The following is a 19,286-nucleotide window of genomic DNA, read 5'->3' as shown; positions in this document are numbered from 1 at the left end:
GGAGATGCTGCCTTCACGGGATGTAGGAGATGCTAGTTATAGACATATGTATATACGGTGGCCCTGAAGGACAAAACAGATTTACAAAAGATGAAACACTTTGACAAAGTTGGAGACAAATTTACATATTGGAAAACATTTTTACATTTTATAAAACAAAATTACATTAGCAAAACACTTTTACCAAGGTCAAAACAAAATTACATTTAAGAAAACAAATTTACAAAATAAAAACAATAAAAAACACTTTTACAAGCGGTGACACAATTTTACAAATGACGGAACACTTTAACCATTCCTGAAACATATTTACATTCATTTTTACTGGAAAGGGAATGTACCCAACACCGGAAGTGATCTGGTACCAAAAGGAGAACAGTACCAAACGTTGCTCCGTTTGGTTTCTCTCCATCCAAACAAACTAAATGACCCCTCACCAGGGGTGCATCCGGCTCGGCTGGTGGTGAAGCTTTCAGCTGTGTGTCTGCCCCCTGGTGGCTGGCTGCAGTGTTGGTCAAAAAATCTGTCTCTCCCATTCATTTGAATGGGGGAGCAGTCAAACTTTAAAAAATAAATACACGTCGTACAAATGTTTCTCATATCCGTATGCTGTGGTGATATGTAGTTAGTATTTGACTGTTTTGTGTCGAAGTCCTCTTTTTTCTGAAAAGTTTCTTTTTCGTTAGTTATTAGAGTTTAAAAAAACGGGTTATACTTCCTGGTTTCCTTTGATTCACAGCCGCCGTAGAGGGAAACTTCAAGGGACACTCAGCGTCTTGTGACGCTACCATAGACTGTAAAAAATATGGACGTAGTATCCGTGACGTCACCCATCTGTTCCTGAGAGCTGTTTTGAAGCAAATCGACGGCAGCAGCCATATTGGTAATGCGGAACTCAACTAGGCAGAGTGTGACGTAGTGTGAGTCTCTTAGCCAATGACTGTGTGTTCCCGACCGGGAGTCACGTCAGTCATGTCCTTATTTGGGCAAAACTCATAATCTTAATATCTTCTTAACCGTCATGTTAGAAAAAAATTCACCCCCGTACAGTGTGTGCCATTAGAGAAATTAGCGTTGTAGGGCCAAGCCGTTTTTTGAACCAGGCTGTAAACATGTTTATTAATGCTGCAAAGATCGTCTTTTTCCCATTCATATCTATGTGGTTTCCGGTGTTTCTGCAGCCAGCCTCAAGCGGATTTTCGATGTATTGCAGTTTATATCACTTCCGCATTGGCTTCATCGTTTGAGACCGGAGTTTGCCGCTTGGACGCTACGCTGTAGGGTGGAGCTTATTACAGTGGCTTCACAGGCTCTTGGTGCACAATGGCGGCGCCCAGGAGAGGGATTTTTTGGCTTCAGAACCGTACAACGGGAAGAGGCGGAGCAACGCTGTCCATTTTATTTACAGTCTATGCCCCTTACTCAATCACTCCCGGATCACTTCCGGTGTTTGGTACATTCCCTTTCCGTTAAAAATGAATGTAAATTTGTTTCAGAAATGGTAAAAGGGGTTCCGTCATTTTTAAAATTGTCTCACCGCTTGTTAGAGATTTTATTTAATTTTGTAAATTTGTTTTCTTAAATGAAAATTTGTTTTGGCCTTGGTAAAAGTGTTTTGCTAATGTTATTTTGTTTTATAAAATGTAAAAATCTTTTCCGATATGTAAATTTGTCTTTTCAACTTTGTAAAAGTGTTTCATCTTTTGTAAATGTGTTTTGTCCTTCAGGGCCACCGTCTCAGGCTGTGGAGACTTTAATAAAACATTGTTTGTTTGTGTATATCTGGAAACCCCTGCTAATGGAAATAAGTCAAATTTACACCGGTGTGGTCATATAACAACAATCAGCAGGCATGTTTCTACGTATCTGTGTGCGTGCAGCTTTACAGATTGCCACATTCAACATGGCGGCGACGTTGACGTACGACTCAGCCAGTCAATGCGGCGTCTCCGTGTACATGGTTATAGAAGTCTTAGTAAGCATAGTAAACTATTTAAACGGAGTTAATCAGAATTAAAACACTGCAGTGAATATTTATTGTCAGATTAATGTCCCTGAGAAACGAAGGGAAGGTAAAAGGGAACCATTAAAGTAGAATGAGCCGGACTACTTTCCCTGTAAGTCTCTGCTGAGGGAATATTAGACCCATAAATCACGTTTTGCAAATGTTCCTTGGTGCATGTCATGACACTTCTGTGTGTGTGCTGCAGGTTTTTACAAGCTGTGCCATAGTAAAGGTGACACAGGAACACACACCAGCTCCGATTGGGACCTTGTGAATAAAGACTGTGTGAAGAAGGTGAGTTCACTGAGGTTATTTCTGCTCCTTTGTCTCGTGTTTGTGTTCAGGAGAATAGTCAGCAGCAGATGGTTTATTCAAATGTATTGGCTACTGTTTGACCCACGGGTTGACTGATTGATCGATTTGAAATGTATTAACACATGTAAGAGACTTGAAAGTAGAACAAACAGACAATCGTGAATACAAACTATGAAAGGCATAATGCAAGAGAAATTATCACATAATAACTTTGAAATGCACTTCTCCTTTAGTCATGTACTTATAATAAAAGAGTGAGCTTCCTGTTATATACAGACTTGTGCACTAGACTTTTCTAAATACTGAATACGTATATAGACTTTGTTGAACCAGAAATAAACCTGTCTAAATGCACCATATTAATTACATTTTATCTGTGTCTTACTAAATACAAACCTGTCTTGATATAAAGGTTGAGTTTATAACCAATTATCAATACCTAGCAAAATATCAACCTGTCTAAATATTTATTTACTTTTACATAACAATTTTATTTACTTAGTTATATTTTTATTTTACAAATACAATAATTATATATATATATTTATATTTATATTTACTTAGTACTTTTTTTATTTTACAAATAAAACTAAATATATTTTTATAAAAAATACAAAAGTACATTTTTATTTTACAAATAAAATTATAAAAATATCTTTATATTTATATTTACTTAGATATATCTTTATTTAAATAAATACATATTTGTATAATTATTTAGCTATATTTTTATTTAACAAATAAAGATAAAAATATACCTATATACGTATATTTAATACGTTATTTTTTATTTTACAATAAAAATATAAATGTATTTTTAAATTTAATTGAATACTTATATTATATGAATAAAATAATAAATCTTATATACAAAATAACAACATATAAACAATATCTACCTATTTACTTATTTGTTATACTATACATTACCATAACATTTTTATTTACAGGAAAATAGAAGAACATTTTTAAATAAAAAATTAAGTCTGTTAGTACACAGTAACCCCTGTAAACACCTGGTGGTGGTCAAACCACTTCTTTATCCCTGTACACACACTTTTAAATCAAAGTTTCCCCTCAAATTATAAGCCCATCCGCGGTCACTTAACATGAGCATAAACTGTAATTCCTTTATTTATAGATTGTATGTTTGAAGTCAAATTTTGCATTTATTTCTTTATTTTTTCAAGGTTCACTTTGTATTCATTCAATCATGTTTAAAAACAGAAATGAACGCAAAATGTTACTCAGGTCCAGCAGGGAACAAGATAAATAAGCTTTAAAAAAATAGACCCTATAAATAAATAGAATACATAAATACATAACCTTAAAGCCTATAGTATATGAATTAAAAAACATAGTTAAAAACCAGCATGATAAAAAGAGAAGTGCAGGTGTGTTAGCATGCTGTCAAAGCAGTAAAGTGTAGAGGACAGACTCGGGTGGAGGGTTCACGAGCCTCACGGCTTCTGGAAAGAATAAACATAAAATCTTTGAACACATTTCAGATGTCTGATATTGTTATAACTGGACTGTACTGGGTCTTCCTCTCTGTAAACAGGTCTGTCCACAATGTCGGCCAACGATAAGACATTAGAAGATATCAGAGCGACAGTCCTATCATGTCACAAGGACTCCACCTTACAAGATAAGTTAAAGGTATACGACTCCTGGGCAGAGAACTATGACCAGGTAAGATAACTGAAGTGTAATATGCTGATGTCAACAAAATACAGGCAACTATAGTTTTACGGCTCTTCCTCGTCTGCGCTCTGTGTTCTTTATTCTTATTCTATTCGAACAGGACCTGGTGTTTCTTGACTACACTGCACCTTGTGTGGCAGCAAACAGGATCTCATCCCACTTCAGTGGTGATCGTGAAGCCGCTGTTGTGTTGGATGTGGCCTGTGGTACGGGACTGATGGTCAGACAGGTAGGCTTACTAACAGGGAACACACTTCTGCACAGACATTCTGTCAAAAAGGAAATACACTCTGCTTTAATTAGTGCAATTACATACATACATGCAGTCTTGACACAGTTAAACATCTTATCCTACAGGGAGAAGAGCAGAATGTGACTTCTTTGTTGATGTGAGGTCTTTTTCAGTTAAAAACAAAGTCTTTGCAGTGAATGTGTCCGGTTTTTGTCGGAGCATTTTCAAGCTGTGGTATGAAAACCAAATCTCAACATCAGAATCAGAATCAGAATTTCTTTATTTATCCTGGGGAGGGAAATCTGGTCATTACAGAGCTCTTATAAACAGTATGTAAGAAAGTCAAATATTAATAGAAGAAGGAATAAAATAAGATATAAATATGAATAAAGTAAATAAGATAAAGATCAAATAAAATAAAATAATAAAGTTTATACAGAAGTGCAGAATAGTTAGAATTATCTATGTACCAAAGAGCTGGGAATGAAGGAGATATATACAAGGATGTTAAGTGGCAGGGATATTGCACAGTGTATCTCACGGTTATTTTACAACATCCTTCTATTGTTGTTCCTGTGAATTAAAACAGCAAAAAACTATTACCATCCTTCATTCTTTTTATTTTCTTTTGTACTTACAACCCATGTGACCCATGCATCTCCTTTGAACAGTTGAAGAGCCATGGGTTTGGACATTTTGTGGGTGTTGATGGAAGCAAAGGGATGATGGATGTGGCCAGAAAGACTGAGCTGTACCAGGAGCTGAAGCAGTGCATGCTTGGAGAGGAGCCGCTACCTGTGCAGTGGGGTAACCTGATGCATTATTATACCATCATTCATGTTTGTTATTCAGAAGTCATTTTTACAAGGAGCTTATTTTGTTTTCGTGCTCAGATGGAAGTGGTTTCATAGATTTTAGATAGATAGGGTTTATGATATTTTCTGTATATTTCAGTATATTTCTAATTTAATCATTTTTTCAGACTTAGTTCATTATAATTATTATTTATTTATGTATTTATTTATTTTAAAATATATTAATAATTTTTAATTCCATACTTAAACAGGGCATAAATCTAAAACTTAGATTATGCACATACTGTCAAGTTCTTTAATTTTCATGCAGTGTCCCAACTTGAAAGGACAAACAATCAGACTAAAAGTGACTGGACTCCACTCAAATTAGCCAACATGTATCTTATTTTCCTCTTTTTATTTGATTTCTTTCATCTCAGAGTTTTTCAGAAACAGTTCTCACTAATCAGCTGAAAAACTTAAAATAAAGGAAAAAAAGACAAAAGAAATATCTGCATCAAACACATGCAAATGCAACATAATCACAGAACATGAAACCCACAAAGCAGCATCCAATTCAATTTAACTTAAACAACTGCCTATCATTGCTTTTTTACCACAGTTAATATAATTGATAAATTAATTCAACTATCAGAAGATCTGTCAAAACAAAGTTATTTAAATAAATATATTCATTATCTCATATGAAATAGATCAATTATTTATTAATTAATCATGTATCATGTGTATTTTAAACATTCCACCAGACGTTCCAAACAAACATTTCAGCAGCGCGCAGATGAAGCGTGTGCCCGAGCCGGCACCGCAGCAGCAGCAATCATCAGCTGACAAACACACAGCTCATAAACCAGCTCCTACCGGCTGCCTCCTCAGTTTCTTTTAGATTGTCCTCTGCACCACCGATCTACTCCATACAGCAGTCCGTTTAAAGTGCAGCGCTTCTACCCACTGCTCTCCAGTGCACGCTCTGACAGACCTGCACCAGGTGCGCCTGATGAGACACCTCCTGTCCTCCCGGGTAGACGCTGTTAACAGCTGATTCCTCGTATTTACAGATTTATATTACATATTAAACAATCTAATCTACACATGTAATCTAAATTACGTGGCAGGACTGACCCCGTCTCCTTAAATCTGTAGCCTTGCTTGTTTCTCATTAAAGGGGCCGAGCTGAGCATCTGTTGTGACTAGTACAATTACTTGTGACATAAAACTCATACAACCCCACTCTAAAAACACTGAAATACCCCTTTAAAGCATCTAATTTGGAGTTAAACTCTATCATCTTCTGCCTGTCTCCCCTCAGCAGGTTCATTCGATGTCACTGTGATCGTTGGAGCGCTAAGTGTCGGTCAGGTCCCGGTCAGTGTTGTCAGAGATTTGTGCAAATCCACAAAGCCAGGTGATGATATGTTTTTCTCTCAGTTTGATGTCTTCTCTACTCTTGTTCCGACTACCAGTTTAATAACATCGCTGCTCTGTCACCCTGCTTCCACTAGGGGGCTTCGTCTGCATGACCACCAGAGGTAACCAGGACAATCTGGACTTTAAAGCAGATCTGGAGCGAGAGCTGAAGCAGATGGAGGGAGAGGGGCTGTGGTGTTGTGTTGAGATCACTGAGGTAGAGAAGTGGGAGAAGGCGGTGTCAGAGACGGAGGAGGGGTACATACCTGGTGCTGTTTATCTTTATAAGAAACTATAGGTTAAGAAAACTGAAGGAAAATGTGCATTAGATGTGACCTCACATCTAAAAAGTGTTATTCAAGAAGACACAACATATCCTTATTACTCCCTGTACATGTCCAAAAGAGAGTGAGGGTAACGTCCATGCTGCCTAAGAAGTTTTTATATAGTGAGTTGTATTTTCAGATGAATCGATTTGCCTACTTTGTATTGCTGTTATATTTTTTGTACGACTTTGACCAAAGTTATTTTCGTTTGCAGTTCTTTTGATATGTCGGACTTGAATCTGACTGGCATTCCAGATTAATCACATCAAATCTTCAACCTTTTTACCTTTAAACCTTCAAAAACAGCCGTGCTACCTGTTAAAGAATTAAGCAGTGAAACCAGAATCAAAGGACCTTTTTATATTGTGAGTTGAAAGTAGCACGCTGAAGTCAAACCTTTCTTGTGAACCCTGTAAAAGCAGGATAAAGGGGTGTGTGATAGCTTTATGGTGCAAGCATGTAAAGCATGCCATGTTAACACACAGAACAAGCTTCAAATACACACACAAACACTCAGATGTACAAAACACTAAGCAGCAACCTCCGGCCATGAGAATTGAAGCCAATGCGGAAATGTTACTGTCTTGTCTTAACAGCCCGTGATGTGCAGGTGCAGAATGAACTTCGTGACACTGGCTTGCTCGTATCATAATATGTTTAATTACAACAAACAGCATCAGTATCAGTAACAGTAACAAGCATCGCGACTGCTTGGAGGACGTCTGGGCCAGATAAAGTCACCTCTCCTCTGTCTCCAAAGGCTGTCTTATAAAGGGTGTAGGTGTCGTCACAACACACACATATATAGACATCTACCAGTACAACAATGTTATTTTGGACTCCAACTCTGAAGACCTTAAAATGACAACAGTAAAGTGACCATTGGTCAAAGATGCCAACTGTCACAGTCGATTACATTTATGGCGAGATGCTTTTTTTCTTATAAATTCCTGAAGCCTCCTGGAGCCATTCTACAAATTCTTGAAACCTCCTGAAGTTATTTTAAACAACACAGACTAACAACATATACTTAATCTTATGTGGTTAAATATCAGATACTTCATTACAAACTGCAGTTCCTCGAGTGTCCACTTGGGGCTGGCTGCAGAAGCACCAGAAACCAAAAACATGATCTTTGCTGCAGAAATAAACATGTTTACAGCCTGGTACAAAAAAAACAGGTTTGGTCCAAAAAGGTAATTTCTCTATCCGCACACACTGTCCTGGGGGAAATCTTGTATAACCCAGTTGTTTAGAAGGTATCCAGATTGCAAGTTTTGCATAATTAGAGGCACAGCTGACTCGACTGACAGGCAGGAACACTGCAGCTGTTAGCAAAGAGGCTAAAGGGCCCACCTCTTTACGTCCTCCTAGATCAACCGAAGGTTTCAAACATAGACTGTATAAAATATGGACGTAGTATCCGTGACGTCAACCATCTGTTCCTGAGAGCTGTTTTGAAGCCGATCGACGGCGGCAGCCATATTGGAAATGCGGAACTCAACCAGGCAGAGTATAACGTAGTGTGAGCCTCCTAGCCAACAGCTATGTGTTTCCGACTGGGAGTCACGTCAGTCATGTCCTTATTTGGGCAAAAACTCGTAATCTTAATATCTTCTGAACCGTCGCGTTAGAAAAAAATTCACCCCCTGTACAGTGTGTGCTGATAGAGAGATTAGCTTCGTAGGGCCAAGCCGTTTTTTGAACCAGGCTGTAAACATGTTTATTAATGCTGCAAAGATCGTCTTTTTCCCATTCATATCTATGTGGTTTCCGGTGTTTCTGCAGCCAGCCTCAAGCGGATTCTCAAAGTATTGCAGTTTATAACACTTCCGCATGGGCTTCATCATTTGAGACCGGAGGTTGCAGCTTGGTTTCAAATGAGTGACGTCACGGAGACTACGTCCATTATTATCCAGTCTATTACACAAACACACACCTCACTGCTCCACCATTTTACAGTGATAATATCTCATCCCTGTGACGCCTCTGATGATACCTCTGATGCTGGCACAGCAGCAGGACTTTGTCATTTTCCAAACATCACTTTTACATTAAAGGCAAGAGGTTACAGGGATGTAAGTAGTTGTTTGTAACGGGCAGAACGGATGTTGTACTGTGTAATTTGCATTTTCTCTGTCAAATAAAAAATATAAATATAAATAAATAAAGCTATCTCACTCTTTGGAAGCAAAACAATGCACTGTTCCTTTAATGCTTCAGGTACACCGGTAGTCCCTGCTTGTAAGCACCTCCTCTCTTTTCTGCTTATATGTTTGAGCTGTATCTGTTGGTATTTGCAGTAATGTCCAATTGGAAGATAAAACATTATCAGAAACATGTGGAATTTTCTCTTTTCCTCCATAGTGTGATTTTGGAGTAAGGAGATGTAGGCTCATTTTTTCCTCTGCTCTATAGGCTAAATGGAGAACTGCTCAATATAACAGTGGCAGATGAGTGGTTCTCTTGATGTATAAGGTGCTGGTTCAGAGTTGCACGACTATAAACTGCTTAGCTCTTAAATATTCTGTTAAAAGGTAAATCATGGACGTCATTAAGTTGCATATGAATTCTGTTGCATATGACACAAATATCCTACAAGGAACTTTAGAGTGATACTTCATAGTTTAAGCTAACTGATTCAGGCTAATTAGCTGGGTACCTTAATATTCTCAGCCCGGTGTTCTGTGAAATAGTGTCAAAAAACATCTCAGGCCTGCTTTGTATCAAGTCTAAGATAGATTATTGTATTTATGGTTTATTTGTTAGGGACAGATACAGTAAACATAGATAAACTGAGAACAGCCATCCCATGCAAGTATGCTAATTTGCAACACTCGTCCCTTGAAAGGTTTTTGAGGGAGTGAAATATTAAAACGGTAAGTTCAAATAAAAAAGAAAGGGTACAATAAAATACACATTTGGTATATGACAAAACATGCAGAAAATCAGACAGGAGTGCAGGTTTGTTGCTCAAGGAACCAGGATTTTGTGGCTTTCTTAAACCTGGTGAAACAGGACAGTCAGTGGGTTGTCTAAAGGAGAGTAAAAACACACCACCTGAGAAAGGAATGCCACTACAATCACACTTTGAAAACAAGCTTGCATTTGCCTTATCTTGGGTGATCTGCTTGTTGGAGCCAAGGACCCTTCAAGTGTGCCAGTCAGCCTTGGATGCCTCCAGCAATGTCAAACCTCACCAGACCAGTCAGGCATGTTGTTATGCATGCTGCCATGCACACATCTATCAATAGAGGACTGTTTAAATACAAACCTGAACATTTAGTGGTGGATTTTGGGATCAGACACTTGTTGTAATTGAAGCAGCAAAGATTGAAAAGTGCCGCTGAGCGGATGAAAATCGTATGTGGAGTACCTCAAGGATCCATTCTGGGGCCTCTACTATTCAACATCTACATGCTCCCCTTAGGTCAGATAATAAGAAACAACCAAATAAAATACCATAGCTATGCAGATGACACACACATTTACATCACCATATCACCAGGGGATTATAGTCCCATACAAACACTGAGTAAATGCATTGAACAAATCAATGACTGGACGAGCCAAAACTTTCTTCAGTTAAACAAAGAAAAAACTGAAATGATTGTTTTTGGAGCCAAGGAAGAAAGGTTAAAGGTTACTGCTCAGCTCCAATCTGCAATGATGAAATGTTCAAACCAAGCCAGAAACCTTGGTGTAGTCATAGACTCAGACCTTAATTTCAGCAGCCACATTAAGACAATTACAAAGTCAGCCTACTATCACCTTAAGAATATATCAAGGATTAAAGGACTTATGTCTCAGCAGGATGCAGAAAAACTCGTCCATGCATTTATCTTTAGCAGACTAGACTACTGTAACGGGGTCTTTACAGGACTCCCTAAAAAGTCCATCAGACGGCTGCAGCTCATACAGAATGCTGCTGCTCGAGTCCTAACAAGGACCAAAAAAGTAGACCACATCACTCCAGTTCTTAGATCTCTACACTGGCTTCCTGTCTGTCAGAGAATAGACTTTAAAATCCTGCTGATGGTTTATAAAGCACTGAATGGGTTAGGCCCAAAATACATTGCTGATCTGCTACTACTTTATGAACCACCTCGACCTCTGAGGTCATCAGGTACTGGTCTGCTTTCAGTTCCTAGAGTCAGAACGAAACATGGTGAAGCAGCGTTTAGTCATTATGCACCACATATCTGGAACAAGCTCCCTGAAAGCTGTAGGTCTGCTCAAACTCTCACCTCTTTTAAATCAAAGATTAAGACTTTTTTATTTACCTCTGCCTTCCTATCTTAGATTATTTTAACCCACTTTAAATTAAAATTTTAATGTAATCTTTAATATATTTCTAATTTTCCTTTTCTTTTCTGTTTTATCATATTTGTCATTTTAATTATGTTCTTTTATGCTTGTCTGAATGTCTCCAATGCTTTTGTGTTAATGTAAAGCACATTGAGTTGCCCTCGTGTATGAAATGCGCTATACAAATAAAGCTGCCTTGCCTTGCCTTGCCTTGCTGAGACTAAGTGAGCTTGTGTTTGAGACGCGTCCTGCCAAAAATAAAAATCAAAGTCCATGGAAGGTTTTTCTATTTATTAACAAAAGACTCTAAATAATTAAATACCAAAAAGATCTAAATAAACGATGGCGGTCAACAACCACACATGTAGATAAAAAGTCAACCACACCAATGAGCATGAAAACCAGAAATGAAGCCATCCATAAAAGGAAATAAACATGATTAACAGACAAGAAAACAAAATCCACATTATGGCCCCTACAATCACTTTTGCATCACCTTGTTAGTGAGCAGCATCTTATGCAATAAGGACTGAAACATTGAACAGTTGAACATGTGCATATCTTACATGCTCTGGTTGCATTGCAGGGGAAGTGGATGGAGATCTGAGAGCTCTACAGGTGTGAGTTTGGCCCTGATTTAGTGGCTGCAGAGTCAGACACACCTGTCTGCAATAATCAACACAGCAGAACACTTGGTTGCAGCTTTGACCTCAAGGCGGCGCTGTTTCACAAGATCATGAGATGAGAACCAACATCAGTCCTAAAAGTTTCCTCACTGTAAGCACCTTCAAGTGGACCACCACATATCAGAACTCTTTATTTTCTATCAACATACAAAAACTACCAAAGCTTTTTTTTATTCAGTCATCATTATATATTAATTCTCACTGTACAGATATTTAGTATTATCGTCAGACCATCACAAAGAAAGAAAATCCCTCCATAAGCTTCAACTGGTCCAGAATTCTGCAGCCCGCATCATCACTAGAACCCCCTCTTTTTCACCACATCACCCCCGTCCTCCAGCAGCTTCACTGGCTCCAGGTCAAATTCAGAATCTCCTTCAAAATCCTCCTGTATACATTTAAGGCCATCCACAACCTCGCCCCCCTGTATCTGTCCGATGTACTCCACATTGTCACCCCCTCTCGCTCCCTCAGGTCTTCCTCCTCCCTCCACCTCTGGAACTCACTCCCACCAGACATCAGAAACATTGACTCTCTACCCCTCTTCAGATCTAGACTCAAAACCCACCTGTTCCAATCTGCATTCTCTGTTTAATTTCCACTGCTTCATTTTCACTTGGTGTTACTTTGCTTGTTGTTTTTATTTATTTGATTGTGTTATTGTATTTATTGTGTTTTAAATCCCTCTGTAAAGTAGCCTTGAGTGTTGAGAAAGGCGCTTTAAAATAAAATGTATTATCATTATTATTAAAGTCACTCTTATTGATAATACATATAGCTTGCTTGCCGACTCTCCTCTGTTTCTGACTGAAAGCCAAAATGAAAGAATTACTCACTGAGGTGAATTGAAACAAACAAGGTTGATTCCTATTGTTAGACTGTTCTTGTAACTAGACTAGTGTGTTATCTGTTTACCTTGTCTCAGCAGGATGCAGAAAAATGCGTCCATGCATTTATCTTTAGCAGACTAGACTACTGTAACAGGGTCTTTACAGGACTCCCTAAAAAGTCCATTAGACGGCTGAAGCTCATACAGAATGCTGCTGCTCGAGTCCTAACAAGGACCAACAAAGTAGACCACATCACTCCAGTTCTTAGATCTCTACACTGGCTTCCTGTCTGTCAGAGAATAGACTTTAAAATCCTGCTGATGGTTTATAAAGCACTGAATGGTTTAGGCCCAAAATACATTGCTGATCTGCTGCTACTGTATGAACCATCTGGACCTCTGAGGTCATCAGGTACTGGTCTGCTTTCAGTCCCTAGAGTCAGAACGAAACATGGTGAAGCAGCGTTTAGTCATTATGCACCACATATCTGGAACACACTCCCTGAAAGCTGCAGGTCTGCTCCAACTCTCACCTCTTTTAAATCAAAGACTAAGACTTATTATTTGCCACTGCCTTCCTATCTTAGCTTATTTTAACCCACTTTAAATGCAAATCTTAATTTTATTTTTAATATATTTCTAATTTTCCTTTTCTTTTCTGTTTTATTATATTTGTCATTTTAATTATGTTATTTTATGCCTGTCTGAATGTCTCCAATGCTTTTAATGTTTTAATGTAAAGCACATTGAGTTGCCCTTGTGTATGAAATGCACTATACAAATACAGCTGCCTTGTTTTGCCTTGCCTTGAAATGTCTCTACTCCCTGCAGTCTTCATGTCAAGGTAAAAAAGAGAATAAGAACTGTCTAACTTCAATATAGTGTGTCAGACTAAATAAGTATTTTTAGACTAAGGTTGATTCTATCCTAAAGTCATAATTATCTTCAGGGAATTCATTTCACCTTCTTATTTTGACGATTTTTGCAAGTGTAAGTAATTCAAACAGTGTTTGGTTGATAAGATACTGCAGGTTTAAGTCTTGTATGTTCTATTCTAGCGGTCTGTATTTTATATTTTACACAACCACAGTTGATGAAAGATGCAACTACACCGAATAAACGAAACCAAACTGGTACACACGTTCTGTAAACACAATTAACTGAAACTACGTTTGAATCCTCGACAAACACATCATGCCTCCCTCCCGTGACACTGCACGCTTCTTTTTAACCTCACTCTCTGTCAAACCAGTTTGTCCTGTGGATTTTAAATGCCAGGAAGAGGACTGAGAGTCCAGGGATGCTGTAAACTTTGCAGGACGAGCTCTTTTCAGTTCACGTTCAGCAGTTTGAAGGGGAAAAAAGCACAACTTGCTTTATCAAATTACACAAATTTATTGAAAAGTAAATGTAACAATATCTGTTAACGGCATGGAGTAAACTTAAATCACATTGTATAGCTGTGACAGAGGCCAGAATCAACATATTCACAGAAACATTGTTGATTATCACACAAAAACAAGAAACACAGTTTCTCATTAAAAGGGGCAAATATTAAAAAATGCACACAAATAAAAGTTGCTATTTGTCCAGCAGTAGCAAAAGTCTGAGGTAATGCGGACGGACTCATCCTCATTCAGTGCAGAGAGTACAAACAGTGGAGGATCACATTGTCACATTAATAAGAAGAACATTCTGGAAAAAGAAGACAGAGCATACTTCACTTCCACCTGGATTAACGTTGATTTGACTCTTAGTGCAAAAACATAGCATATTAAAGCTGTTATTCTCATGCACATTGACCACTGTTTACATCCTGTTTCTTGTGTCCATTCATCAAAAAACATCTTAAAGTATAAAGATAACTTCTGCTAAATCATTCTGACAGTTTTTCTTTAGTGAGCACTCATAAAATAAGAAAGCTTCTACTTCTAAGTAACTCTTAATGTGTCAAACTTCTGTAGTGTGTTAGTTTAGGTGCACACGGTGTGTAAAAGTTAAAGGTATGTCTTCGCTGGGTTTGAGGATGCGTCCTCACTGTCACTCTTCACTGATACATTGTCTTCCATCTTTCGTTTCAGCTGAGACTTCGTCGACAGCGCCTCGCTGTTCTCAGATTTAGTCGACCCCGGTCTTTTCATCTGGGACTTTGTTGACGGTGCCCACGATCTCTCTGACTGCTGCTTCGAGCCTGACTCGGGCCCGTCTTCCCAGGGTGGCTTTGTGTATATCTGAGACTTTGTGGACGCCCCCTCGTAGCTTTGGGACCTTGGAAACATGGTCCTGACAGGCTGAGTCTTCTCTATCGGTATTCTGCTGTGATGAGAACCTGTGGGGACTGACCCGTTTGAGGAGCGGACCACCAGGTACCGGACGGAGGGGCTTTTGTCGTCGTTGTGGGCCTTTAGAGGGCAAGCTGTGCTGACGAACAAACCCCCTCCCAGCATGAGCAGAATGGACGCCCCCCAGCCGATGTAGATACTGGCACCAATCTCCCTCCGCTGGGCGTCGTTGGAGGCGCTGTAGAACTTCTTCACAACGGCCCCGGCTGCCCATGATGTGGGAATCAAACACAGCAGCCCTGTGGCGATTAACACCCCCCCTGCTACCACAGCCACCTTGCCTTTAGCTCCTCCTCCTGCTTCATCCAAAAAGCGGGTGCATTTCCCTCCAATAAAGGCCAGAATGAGGCCTATGCCCCCCGTAGCGATGGCGAGGATAGTGAGAGCCCTCGCTGCCTGCAAGTCTGCGCTGAGGGCGAGGAGAGAGTTGTAAGGTTTGCAACTCATCTGCCCCGTGCTCTGGACCACACAGGTCATCCAGATCCCCTCCCAGATGGTTTGGGAGGTGACAATGGTGCTGCCAACAAAAGCCGTGACCCGCCACATGGGCAGGATGCAGCTGATGATGACCCCGGCCCAGCCCAGGAGGCACAGGGCGCTGGCCAGCATCTGAATCCCCAGAGAGGCCATGATGGAGAGGTGGAAGGAAGGTGTCCAAAGCTGCTCGATGAATCCTCACAGAGCTTTGTAGAGTCTCTTCTCTTCTCTTGTTGGTCAGTCTTTCACCCGGTGATGTTGCTGTTTTCACACGCCTCCATCTCTGAGCATTCTTCAACTCTTTCTTTCCTTGCTACTCTTACAATGTTTCAAAGTATCTATCAGAGGAACGCAGAGTCCTGTCTGGCTATTTCAGTTGTCCGACAGCTTCAACCTGACTCGAGGTGTGTCTCACTTTATCCTCGGCTCATTTGTTTACAGCCTGCTTTCCCTCTGCCTCCCCCTCCTCCTTTGTTCACGTACCTGCTGTCCTCTCCTTCCCCCTCCGCCTCTCTCACCTGTGTCTTCTCTTTCTTTATTGCTTCGCCTGAGAGTGCTCTTTCCTCCCTGTCACCTGAGCGGCTGCCTGTGTGCTTCTGGTCAGGTGTTGATGCACCACACCTACTCTATTGGGAAAAGAAAGGGGAGGAGGTTGACAAAAAAAAATACAGAGAGGAAGAGAGAGAGAGAGAGGTTGCTGTGAAACGGTGACATCACCTAATCCCTCCTTCATTATCTTCATCACAGGAGATTATTTTAGAAACAAAAAGCTTTGGAGAAGGCCGAAAGAATGAAGGCCTCAGGGCGCTGGATTTGTGTACAGGGTGCATCATCATGAGGTCCTGAATAGTCGTTTAAAAGTGACATCTTTTTGAGAAACTATACATTCACTGTAAATAAAGGACGATAAGAAAACCTGACGTTAGTTCATGCAGAGTCTATCCCTGAACACTCATCCTCTGGTGATGCATTAGTGCATGTGAATGGAGGCGTGTGCAGGTGGAATGTATTCTTCTAACAGAAGGACGTGAAACACAATCTCCCAAAACCTGTTCCATACTCACTGCAGTTTCTGTGCAGAAAAACCTGTTTGAAATATGCAAAACTCCTCCGAGCTATAATCACACACACACATGCACAAACACAAACGCACACACACACAACCTGACACATAATCAGGCTCAAAATAATCTTTAATCTCTCCGTCCTTGTGATGTTCAGAGACACTTTTTACCTGCAATGCAAATGTCATTTTCAGGGGGCGTTGTTGGCCTGGAGGTTTAAGGGTGTGCCCCGTATACAGAGGACCACAGCCCTCACTGCTGGCTCAACGACACCCTGCTGCATCCTCCCCCACCCTCTGCTCCACACATTTCCTGTCTTTCTGCAGCTGTCCTGTCCAGTAAAGTCAATAATTATATTAAAAAACAGTCTAAGTTTTAGCCTTGCAGTCTAAGTGCACCCCATATACAGATGCCCATCGCAGAGGTCACTGGTTCGAATCCCAGCTGCAACCCTTTATTGCATGTCATCCCCCCATTCTCTAAACTCCCCACGTTTCCTGTCTCTCTTCACCCTCCTGTTATGTTTGTTTCTAAGGAACAGCAGTAATGTTCCAGGGTCAATTTAACTCGGGGCATATTTAATTATCCAAAAGTGTCAGAACCCCCCAAAAAATTCCAATAAACATTTTTTAAATCTCATTATTAACTCCATTACTAACCATTTAAATCAATGTTTAGTGCAATGGTGTAATTCTAACAGATCATGGTTCAATGAGGATAACTCACTTGTTTTTAATTAAAATTCATCTTAAAAGGGTGTGTGTGTGTGTGTGAGTGTAAGATAAGATATAACTTTATTGATCCCCTGGGGGGGAAATTCAGTGTGTGTGTGTGTGTGTGTGTGTGTGTGTGTGTGCTTGTGTGTATGAGTGGGATGAAATATGTCACACAGTTGCAAAGAAACGACTAGTATTGACACTTCTGACCCCTTTTAGCCTCCACTTTGACTGCCGGGTCAAATTGACCCACAAACAGTATATCTATAAACATGCAGAGGGGGGTTGCAAATATGTGAAATCAACCATTTTCATTTATATGTATGTTTCACCTATTAAGCCAAGCAGAAGAAGTTTCATACCTGAAAAAATACTTTTAACAATATATTTTTGGATTTTAGAACTTTAAAAGGGGTCAATTTGACCCGCAACATAACAGGAGGGTTAAACTGTCCTATCAAATAAAGGCACAAATCTCAACTGTTATAAAGTTTAACCTCTCAAATATCCGCCGTATAAGACCTCTCCTCACTTCACAGTCAGCAAGAGCTTATATGCACACAATGACACTTTCTCACATCACATATTGTTTTACAACCTGGTCACACACAACAGCCAGTACGTTTAAACCAAGCGGCAACCTCCGGTCTCAAAATATGAAGCCCATGCAGAAGTGTTATAAACTGCAATTCATCGAGAATCCACTTGAGGCTGGCTGCAGAAACACCAGAAACCACATACACACCCATTCATAAAAGACGATCTTTGCAGCAGAAATAAACATGTTTACAGCCTGGTTAAAAAAACATCTTGGGTCTATGGCGCTAATCTCTCTATCGGCACACACTGTACGGAGGGTGAATTTATTCATAACGCTGCAATTTCAGAAGATATTAAGATTACGAGTTCTTGCCCAAATAAGGACGTGACTGACTTGACTGACAGGCGGGAACACATAGCTGTTGGCTAGGAGGCTCAAACCCCGCCTCTTTACGTCACACTCTTTTGGATGAGTTCAGCATTTCCAATATGGCTCCTGCCGATGATTGGCTTCAAAACAGCGCTCAGGAACAGAGGAGTGACATCATGGAGACTACATCCATTATTTATACAGTCTATTGTTAAAACCCATCAAGTCTCTCTTGAAGAAGACAGTCAAACTCTAAGACAGGAACATCTCCATTTCCTTTGCTGCATCATAGTAAGGAAGTATAGTATTTAAAGCATTGAACATTTTCAAACTTATGCTGATATCTGTCTTGTTTTTAAAGTTTGTTGATGATAAATACTAGAGCACAAACAAGAGGAGACTGTCATGTGCCGAGACGTAAAACCAAATTCAGTCAAATAGTAGAGTCCGCTAGAGGCACACACTCCTGGAACAAATGAGCAGCTCATATCAGGAAGTTTGAGTACTACTGTACTTTTAAAAAAAAACACATAAACATTGGTTAAAAAACAGCCAGTCATGAACTCATGAATCATGTTTGTTTCCTCATATGATGCTTGTTCCAGGGGGTTCTGTCCTCACCTTCTATCCTGTTTTAATAACGTCACAAAGTGTACGTTTTGTACGTAAGATCTGTTTGTAAGTCTGTCTTGTGACGTCCTGTAACTTTAAACCTTGTTTTTGTTTTATGTAAATACCTGCCTTAGGACTGCAGATGAAATTGAGCTATTATGCTAAATCCGGAGTATTTACATACTGTAAATAAATACTGACATACTGTTGAAATGTTGATTAATGTGCATTATCCCAGTCAAATTTCAGTCAGACAACTCACAGAGCTGAAGTTTATTAATACAGCATACAGTATTTGTGTTTGGTGTCTAGACTCCGAACCTCATTACTCCTAACAGAAAGACTTATATGCAGACGTTGAGGAGCAATGAGACAGGACTAACCCCCCTTAGAGCCTACAGGTGGATGCTGGGGAGAAGGTGGGTTCGAAAGTTTGCACGCAGCACTGGAGCAGGGGGAGCTGTAGCACTGACAAGGCAGAGGCAGAGACAGGAAGGCTTGCAGCTTTAATAGATCGCCAAATGAGAGGATGTTGAGATCA

At 39.7% G+C, this 19,286-nt stretch overlaps 2 protein-coding genes across 4 annotated transcripts; one reads left to right on the top strand and one right to left on the bottom strand.

The window, feature by feature from the left end:
- The first annotated feature begins 1,903 nt into the window (after positions 1-1,903).
- On the top strand, positions 1,904-8,278 carry mettl27 (methyltransferase like 27). 3 transcript variants are annotated; one of them, XM_034682925.1, is made up of 7 exons: positions 1,904-2,117; positions 2,211-2,299; positions 3,882-4,012; positions 4,125-4,253; positions 4,928-5,063; positions 6,378-6,473; positions 6,571-8,278. In XM_034682925.1, exons 3-7 carry the CDS (start codon positions 3,893-3,895, stop codon positions 6,771-6,773), a joined length of 684 nt encoding a protein of 227 aa, XP_034538816.1. In that variant the 5' UTR covers positions 1,904-2,117; positions 2,211-2,299; positions 3,882-3,892; the 3' UTR covers positions 6,774-8,278. The 3 variants fall into 3 exon arrangements, with proteins under 3 accessions (XP_034538816.1, XP_034538817.1, XP_034538815.1); XM_034682926.1 differs by lacking the exon at positions 1,904-2,117 and having other exon boundaries at positions 2,174-2,299; positions 6,381-6,473; XM_034682924.1 differs by lacking the exon at positions 1,904-2,117 and having other exon boundaries at positions 2,174-2,299.
- Positions 8,279-14,022: 5,744 nt separating this feature from the next.
- LOC117812312 (claudin-4-like) lies at positions 14,023-16,028 on the bottom strand. Its single transcript, XM_034682998.1, has one exon. The coding sequence runs from the start codon at positions 15,594-15,596 to the stop codon at positions 14,622-14,624; it is 975 nt and encodes a 324-aa protein (XP_034538889.1). The 5' UTR covers positions 15,597-16,028; the 3' UTR covers positions 14,023-14,621.
- Positions 16,029-19,286: the final 3,258 nt, after the last annotated feature.

Source organism: Notolabrus celidotus, chromosome 5 (assembly GCF_009762535.1).
Source record: "Notolabrus celidotus isolate fNotCel1 chromosome 5, fNotCel1.pri, whole genome shotgun sequence".
Taxonomy (NCBI): Eukaryota; Metazoa; Chordata; class Actinopteri; order Labriformes; family Labridae; genus Notolabrus; species Notolabrus celidotus.
The sequence above is the reverse complement of the archived record's forward strand: the minus strand, read 5'-3'. Positions and strand labels throughout refer to the sequence as shown.